The sequence below is a fragment of the Brachycentrus maculatus genome, unplaced genomic scaffold, assembly GCF_059751285.1.
Source record: "Brachycentrus maculatus isolate JH-2025_06_01 unplaced genomic scaffold, ASM5975128v1 h1tg000039l, whole genome shotgun sequence".
NCBI lineage: Eukaryota > Metazoa > Arthropoda > Insecta > Trichoptera > Brachycentridae > Brachycentrus > Brachycentrus maculatus.
The window spans coordinates 5,510,161-5,525,111 of record NW_028280793.1 but is presented as its reverse complement, the minus strand read 5'-3'; the positions used below and the strand labels follow the sequence as shown (position 1 = coordinate 5,525,111).

General features: G+C 29.4%; 2 protein-coding genes across 3 annotated transcripts; both read left to right on the top strand.

Moving 5' to 3' along the window:
- The first annotated feature begins 726 nt into the window (after window positions 1-726).
- LOC148312550 (mucin-6-like) lies at window positions 727-6,042 on the top strand. Its single transcript, XM_088277226.1, has 6 exons — window positions 727-963; window positions 1,920-2,087; window positions 2,497-2,679; window positions 4,286-4,465; window positions 5,083-5,229; window positions 5,750-6,042. The coding sequence occupies exons 1-6, from the start codon at window positions 804-806 to the stop codon at window positions 5,923-5,925; spliced, it is 1,014 nt and encodes a 337-aa protein (XP_088133352.1). The 5' UTR covers window positions 727-803; the 3' UTR covers window positions 5,926-6,042.
- A 4,493-nt stretch (window positions 6,043-10,535) lies between these two features.
- On the top strand, window positions 10,536-14,457 carry LOC148312549 (serine protease inhibitor swm-1-like). 2 transcript variants are annotated; one of them, XM_088277230.1, is made up of 4 exons: window positions 10,536-10,739; window positions 11,461-11,640; window positions 12,709-12,858; window positions 13,730-14,457. In XM_088277230.1, the coding sequence occupies exons 1-4, from the start codon at window positions 10,610-10,612 to the stop codon at window positions 13,921-13,923; spliced, it is 654 nt and encodes a 217-aa protein (XP_088133356.1). In that variant the 5' UTR covers window positions 10,536-10,609; the 3' UTR covers window positions 13,924-14,457. The 2 variants fall into 2 exon arrangements, with proteins under 2 accessions (XP_088133356.1, XP_088133357.1); XM_088277231.1 differs by having other exon boundaries at window positions 12,709-12,863.
- The last annotated feature ends 494 nt before the right edge of the window (window positions 14,458-14,951 follow it).

The window sequence follows — 14,951 nt, the reverse complement described above, 5'->3', positions numbered from 1 at the left end:
GCTTTAGTAATTTTCATATTGTTAGTTATGGGTTTATTATTATTTATTTTTTTCATGAATTTCTCTTCCGTGAAAATGTTCCAGTTTTGTGAGGAATGAAGAGATAAGGCGTAGGACGCAGCAAATCTTGGTCACAACTGTCGTCAAGAAAAGGCGATTCAGTTGGCTTGGCCAAGTACTCCGCATGCCTCCTGAGAGCCTTAATCAAGCTTGCCTCTTTTACAAGGCATCAGGTTCGCGCCGCCCAGGACGACCACTGCTGACAATTCGTCGGCAGTTCTCGTCAGAACTTCGGGACGCGGATCTGACTTGGGAGGATGCAAGGGAGCTGGCAGGCGACAGAAAAGCCTGGAGACAGTTTGTGGACTCCATATGCTCCACCTAGGGAGCGGATATGGTTATTATTATTATTATTATTAAAGTAAATATATAAAAATCGAAAGAGTCAACTGTACAATTTTCAATTTCATACGTCTCGTCGTTCAAATAAGAATATCAGTTGTGTTCATAAGAGTTTTATACTTTGTGCATACTTGTATAATTAATTTTGAATTATTGATATTTGATCAATTCTTTTGTAATATTGGAATAGCTTGAAGTGGCCTCTTTTGTTTAAAAATAAATAAGCAATCATTCTTGAATAATGGCCTATTTGGATTATATTAATATAAAAAATGAATAAATTTTACCGCACTATAAAAGCTCACACACATAACATTTAGGACCAGTAGAATATCTTTTAATCTAAGGTGATCATCTGGTTAGCGAATGCGTTTACTGCTGTCCGAAGGTTTCTAAGAAAAATGAAGATTGTTTTGTTCTGCCTCATGGTGTTAGGCACCCAAGTCCTAATATGTCATGGAGGAAGTTCCAAGTATCCAGAACCTATTAAGTCTATTCCATCAAAAGTGGCAACTAAAGCACCAGCTACAAAACCACCAGTTACAAAACCACCAAAACCATGTAAGCTTTTAAATTGATTTAGTTTCTAAAAAAAAGTTTATTTTGCAATTATTAAATATGTAAGTAGGTACCTATAAGAACAGTTTTGTATCGATAAATTAGAGAATGGTTATGTTTATATAATAATAAAAAAAACATATATGGTTCTAAAAGTTTTATAATTACACCAGAGTGAGTAAAAGTATTATCTATGTATGCTCGTAATTATGTAAATGTTCGTTTGTTCAAGTTCTTCAATTCGTTAGAATTCTTTAATTCACCGATTGCTGTAAAATTTTGATTGAAAAACGTGTGGATTTTTTTAATAAAAAATAGCAACGCCATCCTTTTAACATAGCGACTACACACATAATACTCGAAACTGCTTATGGCTGACAACGTGCTTCTTAATAGCTCCTAAAATATTGTTTACCCACAACTTTGTGATATGAAACATATAAGTAATGTGTGAAATTTTTATTGAAAAAACATGTGGATTTTTTAAATAGAAATAGCAGCGCCATCTGTTTAATATAGCGACCAAACACGTAATACTCGAAATTGCTTATGGCTGACAACGTGCTTCTTAATAGCTCCTAAAATATTGTATACCTACAAGCGTTGTGATATCAAACATATTAGTAATGTGTGCTTTCCATTTAACAAGACGTAAGCCATAGAAACGCGCGGCTGGGTACATTAAGTTTTTATAAAAAATAATTTTAGAGTTGTTATTTCAACCCGGTATTGGATAAATTGTGAAATTTTCTACACACAACTTTAACAAACCAACTATTTGTTAATTGATCAGCATTTTATCTATCCCCTTTGATGAAAATTTCACTTTGATGCTTCGATGCTAATGGCTTTGGAAACCAATGGCCTAGAATCTAGGCCCTAGATCCTAGGCAATAAATGTCTGATAATTATAGCACAATTTACATGTACAAACCATTTTTTTTTCAATTCATATCTAGCGTGCCCCGCAAATGAAATATTTTCCGACTGTGGAAACACCGCTTGCCAGAATACTTGCGCGAGTCCAACTGCAAGCACGAAAAAGTGCGATTGCAAGTCTGGCTGCATTTGCGTCGAGGGATATTTAAGAAACACAAAGGGTGTCTGTGTTCTGCCGGAGAAATGCGGTAAGTGAAAAATAAGTTTTTGTAAGGTAATTCATAGAGTCGCCACTTTCGCCACATTCGTCAAGTCGCCAATTTTATCCTTTTCTTTAAATCCAAGTTACATTTTTTTTCTTAAAATATCGTTTTTGCATTAAAAAAAAAAATATGTGTAAGAAATATTTATGTGGTTTTGAAAGGAGAAAATTATTGAAATCACCTTCAAATCCTCATATAACGTTATTTGTAGAGTATTAATGAAATGTGATCGAAATTGACAAAAGTATTATTTGATCAAAAATAAAGTATTTTCTCAATTCAATTAGTTTACCGAAAACCAATAATGCATGAGCTAAAAAAAAGAGTGCATCCTCGTGGAAAAATTGATCAATTAATTATTCATTTTCAATAAACCTTGACTTCGTGTTTTCAGATACTTGCGGAGCCAATGCAGTATTTAGTAAATGCGGTAACCTTCCTTGTGGAAACACATGCGATGCACCTGGCCAAATTGCCTTGTGCGATTTACCGGCCGGAGCATGTTATCCTGGGTGCATTTGTTTGCCAGGATATCTTAAAACATACAAAGGAGACTGTGAACCTAAAGACACGTGCTGTAAGAACTAAAAAAAATCAAAATAATATATATATATATATTTATATATATATATATATATATATATATATATATATATATATATATATATATATATATATATATATATATATATATATATATATATATATATATATATATATATATATATATATATATATATATATACACATATATATATATTTATATATATATATACATATGTATATATATTTATATATATATATATATATATATATATATATATATATATATATATATATATATATATATATATATATATATATAAATATATATATATATATATATATATATATATATATATATATATATATATATATATATATATATATATATATATATATATATATATATATATATATATATATATATATATATATATATATATATATATAAATATATATACATATATATATATATATATATATATATATATATATATATATATATATATATATATATATATATATATAAATGGTTTAATGTTTGGATTAACAAATTCTTTATTTTTTTTTAAATCAAAAACTTGTGTAATACCACTTAATAAGTTTTATTTCATTACACACTACTTTTGAAAATTACAGATGTTTTCATCTACAGCTGAAAAGTAAAACTGTAGATGAAAACATCTGTAGTTTTCGAAACTAGTGCGTCATAAATTAAACTCATTAAGTGGTATTTGGTGTTTTTTTTTTAATAATCAACATGTCATTCCACAAAGTTAATGCCGAATCAATCAATAACATAACACATTCATTGCTCTTTCCCTAAGATCGCTCCGAAATTAACGATCCTTACGGGTCTTTACAGACTTTTTGTTAAATTTTGAGTAAAATAATAATGATAATTGATTTATTGATTCGGCACTAACTTTGTGGAATGACTTGTTGATTATTAAAAAAATTAAACAATTATGTAATACCACTTATTGATTTATTTGATTGCACAAAACTAGTTTAGAAAACTACATACACACGTGAATCATGGACCAATTCTACCAATAATTGACAACCTACAACTCAAATTCTTAATGAATATTCAAATTCGAAACATAGTGCTTGAATGCACTATAATTTCACTAGAGACATCTATGGTGAGATGAAAGAAGCTTTTTATTGAGCAGAAACTCTTTCATTTCACTCAAAATGTTATAGATAATGAAATCCGCCGTTTAAGTACTATTGACAACACTACCAAATATTTTGGTGTAAAAATAATAGTATTTCTAACGCATCATTTTGGCACTTGACCCTTTCAAGCCGGAAGGTATTATTAATATGGTCGTACCCAGCAGGCCATGATTTTTTTCAACAAAAATGTGAAAGCTTTTATATAGATGACTGTAACATTGATAATATAGGTAAATTGTAATATGTTAGTATTTCTTGATATTCCTAATAGATGTTTCTATATATGCTAATTAAAAGTATTTCAATCGGATTTGATTTTGGCTTGTGACAAGCTCAAGCGAGAGCGCGTTTACGCGCTCATTTTGTATGGCCGGCCTGCCGAGCACGGAATTGGAGAGTGCGTTAACGCGGTCGTGGCAGCGGACTGATAAAATAAAAGTTGTTTTATTTTTCAGTAAAACGTTGTCCGAATCAAAACGAAAGGTATGAACGATGTGGATCATCATGCCCTGAAACATGCGATACTTTTGGTCAGAACATAACTTGCCCAATGGATGAGTGTGTAGTTGGTTGCTTCTGTCGTCTGGGTTACGTTAGAGACCCTCAAGAAAAATGTATTCTTCCTGAAAATTGTCGTAAGTAACCTTTAATATTATTAATATGTTTATTTTTTTTAATTTGTAATTTTACATTGACAAAGTATATTTTTGGGATGGGTTAAAGCAGGCATGGGCAACCTTTCCTACGCCTGGGGACAAATTATGATTCTTTCGCGAGTCAATGGCCGGACTAAATATGTATGTATGCCTTGTACTTAAATTAAGAGAATATAAATATTAGCTTTGATATTGCTTAAGGATAATCATTCAGAATTTTCGAGGGTTTTCACGTTCGATTTTATTTTTATTTTTGTGTTTAACTCTCGAAAAAAACTGTTCACACGTAAATGTGCTACCAGAAAGACAAATGATTTATCTTGAAAATGCGTTTAAATTTTTATGTTTGTTTGTACTTCGCCAAGATACTCTAGGGTCGAACAGAATATTATGGCTTAATTGATAATATTGCGAACTTACTAATATTCTATAACCATTTTTCACCCTTGAAATGTGACCTGAAGTGGAAGGATAATCACCTTTCCTTCGTGTATTTAACCATCAACGTAACACTACTTATGTATATACGATGCAGTGCCCTATGCACGTGCAGATAAGGTTGAGAATTGTAGCTAATATTCCATGACCGTTTTTAGCATTGAAATGTGGCCAAAATGAGGAGTTGGATGAGTGCGCCAATTGTCCCAAAGGTATGCAGTGTTTTGCCCCCTGTACTCAAGCATGTGTGTGCAAACCTGGATATATCAAGGACAACAACAATATCTGCGTGCTTAAGAAAGAACGTAAGTAATTTTTTTATTTAATGTTTTGTACCTACATATTTTTGTTGTTCTAAAACGTTTTTTTGATTCACAGTTACATAAAATTTAATCATTTTTAATTTAAGTTTTTCTTGGTAAATACCATTATTTTTAAAAAATCTGTGCTGACACTTCGGATTTCCAAACTCGAAACACAGTAAGGGACATTTCTTGTAGTACTTTTATTTACATTTTTGGACAAAGTAGATTCTACTTAGTCCAAAAATGCAAAATAAATGAACTACAAAAAAATGTCCCTTACTGTGTTTTAAATTTGGACAGCCGACGTGTTTCGATGCATTCCGCATTATTTTTAAGCATACGGTGTGTCACAATAGATTTTTAGAAATTGTGGTATTGACCAAGTAAAACTTAAATAAAAAAAACGCATAGATATTACAAAGTGACTGCCGAATCAATTTATGAAAGATTTCATCACTCAAGTATGATGAATAATAAATGATTTTTTTAAGGCAATAACTAAAATGGTTTTCAATTTCAGCTTTGAAATGCGGCAAGAACGAAGTACTGAACCCGTGTATAAACCCTTGTCCCAAAGGACTCCAGTGTTTTGCTCCATGCATTGCTGCCTGTGAGTGTATTCCTGGCTATGTTCGGGACAGCAAGAACTACTGTGTAAAAAAATACACCAAACCAGCAGCTACCAAAACCTATTAGGTACAACTAAGCAACAACGAGTAACAATAGTCGGAGGACGTAAAGAAAACATATGCTTCTTCATATTGGAATGTCTTTGTGAAAACGTAAATCCTCATTAAAAGTCTTTGAAATGCATTGATTTTTTTTATTTAATAAAACAAATAAGAACAAATCCGACCGTTATTGGCACTACTGATTATAAACTATTATTCTACTTTATGGCATTAAAGTTATATGCAACAATGATTGTATCTAAATCAGTGCTTCCCAACCTTTTTCGTACAATGCCCAAATTAACGAATCGAACATCTCCACGCCCCCCCGATATATCTTTTTTCTATTTATTAAAGAAATAAAAAAAAAGAAAAACTACATATTATAATATGAACTTCCTCCCTAAACACGAGTAATACGCTCTATTAGAGAAGTAACTCGTTATTTAAAAATACTGTAAAATGTATTAATATTTGTATCATAAAATGTGCAAAAAATACAATTATGAATTTTTATATATATATATATATATATATATATATATATATATATATATATATATATATATATATATATATATATATATATATATATATATATATATAAATATATATATATATAGATATATATTTATATATATATATATATATATATATAAATATATATATATATATATATATAATATATATATATATATATATATATATATATATATATATATATATATATATATATATATATATATATATATATATATATATATATATATATATATATATATATATATATATATATATATATATATATATATATATTTATATATATATATATATATATATATATATATATATATATATATATATATATATATATGTATATATATACGAATATATATATAAATATATATATATATATATATATATATATATATATATATATATATATATATATATATATATATATATATATATATATATATATATATATATACGTATATGTCGATTCTTTAAAAGGATATGTTTATTTATTTTATTATGTATATTATGTTTATTTCGTTATCTCGAGAATGTTTAGTTAATATATTTTTATTTAATTATCTCACATTCCTTAGGTGTGTTATCTTGACTTGGAGTCGGTGTGATTTGTTCATTGAAAGACGATGGATTTAGAAAAGACCTAGAAGATTCTATGCAGGTACATATATAGAGACCTCTGTAGGTGGTATTTTGGATTCGACCCGAATGAGCGCCTCTCCTAATTTGGCGTAATTTCCTAGTAATCCAACTATGCTGAATACACATTTTTAAAAAAGGCTGCAAAAAATTAATTATAATACAATGGCGTATTAGACAAACAATACTGACAGTAAACATGAAACACAAATACAAAAACCACTATACTAATCAAATAAAAAATATTATGCTATGTAAAATTTGTGTGCTACAAACACACAAGCTAGGCACTTGAATAATCTCAAAAATATTTGACTGGTACGAACACACAAATTATTTTATGACATAATTGGTACGAGTATATTGGTTTGTAAAAACAAAGCATGTTCAAAAAAACTGTGTCAATGATTTTTATTTATTTTGAAACTAAAATGATAATAAAATAAATGTTATAACATTTCAACATAGAAGAAGAAGAATACGGAATCTGGGTATTTACAGAGCTTGCGACCTGTCATAGGATGGTTTGAGTGAATGTTAAAATTATTTAAGTTTTACTGCACCTTTGACATGATTTATTTACGAAACTGTATTTTAATCATCGAAAAAATTTTCGAAGGAAAATGAATTATTTAACGAATGCGGTTCAGCATATCCCAAAACTTGTAAACAAAAACAAAGATATTCTCTATATAGCTTAATCCGTTCCAGGATGCTCCTGAAAAAGGACTATATAATAGACGATTCTGGAATGTGTATTACTGAAGACGTGTGACCTAAGGATCTCTCTTCTTAGTTCAACGAAATATATATGTACACATATTCAACAACGTCATATATCAAAAATCATAAATTTTCAGTTGTGCATGTTTTCGGAATACCCATACAATGTACCATATTCCAGGAATAGTGATATATTTTCAACTTAATATTTGCCCGCTACAGGGCAAGTTTTGTTTTTGCATCTTAAAGAAAATGTATTGTTTAATTATTTTTTCAAATATGCTACATATTTTTTATCTCCTGAAAAATAGAGTGTTTTGATATATGACGTTGTTCAAAGGAGTGAGCGATATGTATACGCGAATATCAGATCACATTAGGATGGATTTATATTATCCACTGACACTTCGTGATGGAATTGCATTTTTAATATGTTATTAGATTAAAACCAATATTTTTAGCTTTTCCACTTTATTTTTATTTAACCAGCGACCGGGTTTCGTCGTTGCCGACATCATCAGACTGGTGATGACAGATCGGCCGACATCATCAGACTGGTGATGGTGATGACAGATCATATTAGGATGATTAAAACATTAATGTTTAAAATATTAAAAAAGATAATATTATATCCTTAAATGATGTCTAACCACGGTTTATTTATTTATTGATATTCTCGTTTTGTATTTGTCTAAATTCGTTGCCTTATTCAGACAACACTTATTTTATTTAGGCACTTAAGCAGCGTGAGCATTTTCATAGAAACATTGTTAATATATTCTTCCAAGAATTTATAACAATTGACAGTTGTCCTCAAGCAATAATTTACGAACGATTTTGAGACCGATATATTATTCAATATCAACAACGAACGGCTTTTACAAAATGAAACAGAACTGTATTCAGTTAGGGATCTAACGAACTAACTAACTAACTAACCATCACGCCGCTTCCCCGCAGGGGTAGGCAGAGAGAATAGAGTGCCACACCACTCTGTCCTTGCAAACATTCTTCGCCTCTTCCACGTTCATGCATCTCCTCATACATACCCGCCGATTGTTACGACTCCTAACCTGACCACTTTCAAGTATTTGGCATACCTGATCGTGCCATGTTTTTCTCTGTCTTTCTCTGCTCTTTTTTCCACTTACATTCGCCTCATAAATTTGTTTTACCGTTCTTTCCTCACTCATTCGTTCTACATGTCCAAACCATCTCAACACGCCTTTCTTAATTTTATCGATAATGCTTACCTCAGCTTTGCATTCCTTCCTTATTTCACTATTCGTACATCTATCATACATCGTTTTGTCGCACATTCTTCTAAGAGATCGCATTTCGACTGCATTCAGTGTACTTTCATCCTTCTTTTGCCAACTCCATGTTTCACTTCCATACATTAGAGTTGGAACCAGGACTCCGTTGTGCACTGCCAGTTTAGCTTCCGCTGATAGGTTTTTATTTGCCATAACTGGTTTCAGTGCACCATTAACTTTGTTCCCGGCATTCACTCTCATTTCTAAGTCTTTATCAATCTTTCCATCCCTAGAAAACATACTACCCAAATACACGAAATCATCTACCTGTTCCAAAATCTCTCCGTTAAATAATTGCAAAATAAAGTTAATATAACGTGTTAATTAAAGTATGTATTATAACCCAAATTTGAGTAGTGTGGTTGTCAGTCATGGAAAGAGTGGTGAATTTTACACGTGTGGTTACTAAAACTAGCCAATGACAGGTTTTAAGCTCTTTCTTTACCCAGATTTCTGTTTTCTTCTTTTTCTATTCTTTACTAATAACATCTAACCAACAACATTATTAGATGTAATTGGAATTATTTATTAACATCTCAACTAAACTAGTAGTTGGATGAATCATTCCTAACTCGTTCGTTTTGAATGTCTAAACCATTTTAACGATTGAAGCGGTTTCATTAATTGATTCGGCAGTCACTTTGTGGTAAAATCTATCCATTTTTAATTAATGTTTTACTAAGTAAATACCACTATTTCTATTGGTATTTCTTAGTGTACTTCTAGTGGTATTAACTAAGTAAAACATTAATTAAAAATGATTGAAACGGTGTTTAAAAATGATGCGGAATGCATCGAAACACGTGTCACAATAGATATCAAGAAAACTTAGTACTTACCAAATGAAATTTAAATTAATCATAAAGCGTTTGGGTTTTTTGACACCGTATTTTATTTAAAACAGACTTTCTCTATTTTGAAATTAAATACGAATTAATCAATTACTAAATATAAAAAAAGAATGCAAGGCTGAAATAAGTACATATTATCGATAAAATTAAGAAAGGTGTGTTGAGATGTGAAAAATATGAGTGAGGAAAGAACGGCTATACACATTTGTGAGGCAAATAAAGTTGGAAAAAGAAGCAGAAGAAGACCGAAGAAAACTTGGCACAATCAGGTATCTCAAATACTTGATAGTGGCTGGGTCAGAAGTCGATATAATCTGTGGGTATGTATAAGGAGATCCCTGAATGTGGAAGAGGCGAAGAAAGTTTTAAGACAGGGTGGTATGGCGTTCTATTCTCTCTGCCTATCCATGTGGGGAAGCGGCGTGATGGTTAGTTATTTTGTTAAATGGTTGGACATCGCTTCATTACTTATTGTTTTCATTGTGAATATAAACAGGATGGCCATAATTATATTATTATTGAATAATTTACTATGGGAAACGTATAAAAGCATTGACATTGAATATGAATTCGACATTGTCTTGGTACATGTAACCTTGGAGAGGACTTGTGTTTTTTTGTTTATTATCAAACATTTCAAAGTGAAATGAAATCATTTTTAATAATACTAGGCTTTTTGCATTGTTTGCTATTACCACCAATATTTGGAGTACCCATCGATCCTGATGAACAACGTAAAGAATTTTCACCACTAAAGGAATCTACGCAAAAATCAGGTATTTATAGAATATAAATCATATAAATCTATCTAAAAATTAAAAATTAAAGTTTTTTAAAGTATAAGTAAGTGTAATTGAATTTCACATTTTATAAAGATTGTTTTTTCCACCTTTAAAAATATTTCAATTGTGGTTCATTCTCTCTTTCAACATTTTATTTTTGTATAAATTTCAGACCGTAATAATTTCATTTGAATGACATGATGATGGAATGATTATTCCGAAACCGGTTGTCACGAATTAGTGCTTATTGATGTGGTATTACATAAAGTGAACGATGAATGATAAAGAGTGGTATATTACCATACCACAAAGTTAACAATGCTTTTAATATACAAAATATAAAAGTAGTTTAGATTTTAGTGTTGTACTGACATTTCTTGGTGGAACTGCATTTTATATAATAAAATAACAACTATGTAATTTTTTCCACATGAATTTTATTTGATCATCAACCGGGTTTCGTCGTAACCGACATCTGTCTGATGATGTCGGTTACGACGAAACTCAGTTGCTAGCCAAATAAAATTCATGTGGAAAAAATTACATAGTTGTTATTTCATTATAAAAATAGTTTGTTTGGTTTCGAGTAAACCATATTTAATGTGAAAAAATATATGCATATTTGATATACATACTCGTATATACAATATTTATATTATTACTTATATTATATGTTAAGCAAGATAATTGTGTTGTATTCCTCGATTAAAATTAGGTAATTGTGACAAAAATGAAGTATTCAGTGACTGCGGTAATCACGGGTGTCTTAATTCTTGTGAAGTGCCAGACTTACTTCCTAGATGTAGCTATGTTCCCGGATGTTATCCTGGCTGCATTTGCAAAACAGGATATCTGAGGCACCAAGACGGACATTGTGTCGCAGAAAATAAATGCCGTAGGTACCCATAAACCTTTTATTCAAATTTGAGACCAAAAATAAAATTATTTATTGATTCGGCATTAACTTGTGGAATGACATGTTGATTATTTAAAAAAATTAACCACTTAATGCGTTTGATTTTTACTATACACGACTAGTTTCGAAAACTTATAGATGTTTTTACCTACAGATGAAAATTAAAAGAAATTAAAGTTTTGATTTTCACCTGTAGATGAAAACATCTGTAAGTTTTTGACACTAGTCGAGTATAATAAAAATAAAACTCATTAAATGGTTTATTACAACTGTTTATTTTTTTTAAGTAATCATAAGTTATAATAATTTATAATAACTAATTACAAATTTGATATTGATATCATGTTAATGCCAGCAAGAATGTTTATTTTTTGTGAATGTTTATTTGTTTGTATACGCCAGAATAACAGTAAAATAAAATACAGTAAAAAATGTTAAGAGAAATAAATTGAAGAAGTATCTGAAACGGATTACTGATCAAGTTGGCATTCCGTCTATCGGATGCAGTGCTCTACGCACCATTTGGTGTGGATAAAAAGCAGAAGAAAAACATTAAAATAATTTATGTTCATACTCTTTAACTCCTTATTATCACACAAATGTTTCTGCGCTACGAATGTGAAATATAGGTGTGTGATTTGAGCTTTTAACTTTTACCAAAATAATTCAAGTATATTATATCCAGAAATTATTGAAATTTATTACAGGAAAATGTGAATGAAGTTCTGATGATTAGCATTCCTTGCTTGTGCAAAAAAAACAATGTATCAATAGTATTCGTTTATCTAAGACATTTGTCAACAAATAAATTAAACTGTGTATTAATTAAAATTATATTTTGTGGTATATAATACTTATATGGAATTTCTTTTTATGGATCAATATAAATACCTTTTAAATCTCTTTATTTTTACGGAGAGTTTTAGTGGTCCCAATCGATAACAGTTTAGCCTTTTTTTATACAAATTTATTCGAATTAGCAAAACGAATATGCATAAAGAAGTATTTGAATATTTTCGTTAATGTAATTCATAACATTTTTTTTAGCAAAGAAATGTGGTGAAAATGAAGTATTGAATCCTTGTATAAACCCATGCCCGGAAGGAGCCCAATGTTTCGCGCCATGTATTGAAGGATGCGAATGTAAACCAGGATACTTCAAGGATAACGATGGAAATTGCATCGAAGAGAGAAACAGTAAGGTTAAGAAAATTGTAGATAAGTTTAATTATAACACTCTCCTTATCATTCATCGTTCACTTTGTGTAATACCACATTAAAAAAACAGTACTTCGTGACTGCCGGTTTCGGAATCATCATTTCATTATCAGGTCAAATGTAGACTTAAGTGAAATTGTTACGGTCTAACATTTTTACAAAACTAGAATTTGAAAGAGAGAAAGAGAGAAGACCACTAGGAATATTTTTAAAAGTGGACTTGTAGTTAAATTTAATTGGTTATTTATCATGGTTAAAATAAAGTAATAACTATGGTAGTTCCACCAAGAAATGTCAGTACAAAACTTATATCATGGGTGTGTTTTTATTAATTGCTTTACTAATTTCTAATTTTTGTTTTTTAAAGTGTAATTACACAAAGTTAATGGTAAGGAAAGTGTTATATTACCAAAATATAAAGTTGACAATGCTTTTAATATACAAAATATAATTAATTTCTGATCAAATCAAATTCATCGATTTGCTAAATCATAATACATAGCAACATTTTAAGGACATTAATAAACACGATCGATTTAATCTAAAATGTTACCGTTATAGAAAATTTTATTTTTAAGCTGTTAATTTGAAAGTGTTTAATTTTTCCGTTTTACATAAATGTCCAAAATACATAAACCGATTGCGTATGGTTAGAGACCATATTAATACAGATATAAACATAGTTTTGTTTGTATCTTAACATAAATGAAGAAGAATATAGAAGTCTAGATATTTACAGGGCTTACAACCTGTCATAGGATGGTTCAAGTGAATATTAAAATTACTGTAAGTTGTAATGCACCCTTGAGCTGATTAGGTCTTATTTATTTACGAAACTGTATTTTTTCAGCGAAATCTTGTTCGAAGGAAAATGAAATATTCAACGAATGCGGTTCAGCATGTCCCAAAACTTGTAATATGGACAAAGGTATTCTCTGTATCGCTCAATGCGTTCCAGGATGTTTCTGTAAAGAAGATTATGTAATAGACGATTCTGGAAAGTGTATTCCAGAAGACAAGTGCCCTATGGATCTCTCTTCATAGTGAAATGAAATAGATATGATCCGAGGATGATCATGTTATATATTTAAGGGTATAATCTCAAATACACAAAGTCAGTACGCGACCGGCTGCGTGGGAAGGTGCATGTGCTGTCCATCCACAATTTATAAAAATATGTATTAAGTAATTTGGCGATTAAATATTGTATTAATAAAAATAATTATTTTCTTTTCAAAACTATATGTTTATTTACCATACATATTTCTTCAATACAAAATATGTTTTAAGCGAAAAATGCAATTCTACACGTGTCACCTGGGTTTGAAAAAAATTAAGTTGCAGACTTGCTTATCCTTTACACTTTTAATTGTAAAATTCACACACAAATACAACTACCATAGAAACATATAATCTAATTTAGTGTCCAGAATTATTTCTTAATCAAAAAACTTTATTGATTTAAAGATGATTTGGAGAGAGGAGCTTTAAAAATATTTTTATATAAATTTTCAGGTTTTACCTTTTTAACACTGTATGAGTATAAAACATGAAATAAATATATTGATCTTAGTAAGACTATGTTATTTTTATGCACAACCTCCCTTTAAATCGACCATATTCAAAATAATAAATGCTTTATCTCAAGTTTTTATTTATTAAATTTTAAATATTATAATGATTAAAGAAAACACTTGTTTTTTACCACTTGAGTTTTATTATAGACTACATGTTTCAGAAGTTAAACTTCCATCATGTATAGTAACTAAAATATAAAATATAAAAATATAAAATATAAAATATAAAAATATAAAATATAAAAAATATTAGTTATTATACAGACCTGAATGATGGAAGTTTAACTTCTGAAACTTGTAGTCTATAATAAAACTCAAGTGGTAAAAAACAAGTGTTTTCTTTAATCATTGTAACATGTCTTACCACAAAGTTAATGCCGAAACAATTAATAAAATTTAAATATTATTGTATTACTTCTCAAGTTTTACATTTTTTTACATTGTAGGAGTATCTAACATGAAATAAATATATTTATCTTAGTAAGACTTTATTAT

What these genes read in the sequence shown, in the direction of transcription:
- LOC148312549 (XM_088277230.1), top strand. Translation starts at nt 10,610, where the DNA reads ATGAAATCATTTTTAATAATACTAGGCTTTTTGCATTGTTTGCTATTA. An exon ending in TGTCGCAGAAAATAAATGCC is followed by an intron (nt 11,641 to 12,708) that starts GTAGGTACCCAT and finishes CATTTTTTTTAG; the next exon opens with CAAAGAAATGTGGTGAAAAT. An exon ending in TTGCATCGAAGAGAGAAACA is followed by an intron (nt 12,859 to 13,729) that starts GTAAGGTTAAGA and finishes GTATTTTTTCAG; the next exon opens with CGAAATCTTGTTCGAAGGAA.
- LOC148312550 (XM_088277226.1), top strand. Translation starts at nt 804, where the DNA reads ATGAAGATTGTTTTGTTCTGCCTCATGGTGTTAGGCACCCAAGTCCTA. An exon ending in TGAACCTAAAGACACGTGCT is followed by an intron (nt 2,680 to 4,285) that starts GTAAGAACTAAA and finishes TTTATTTTTCAG; the next exon opens with TAAAACGTTGTCCGAATCAA. An exon ending in TATTCTTCCTGAAAATTGTC is followed by an intron (nt 4,466 to 5,082) that starts GTAAGTAACCTT and finishes GACCGTTTTTAG; the next exon opens with CATTGAAATGTGGCCAAAAT.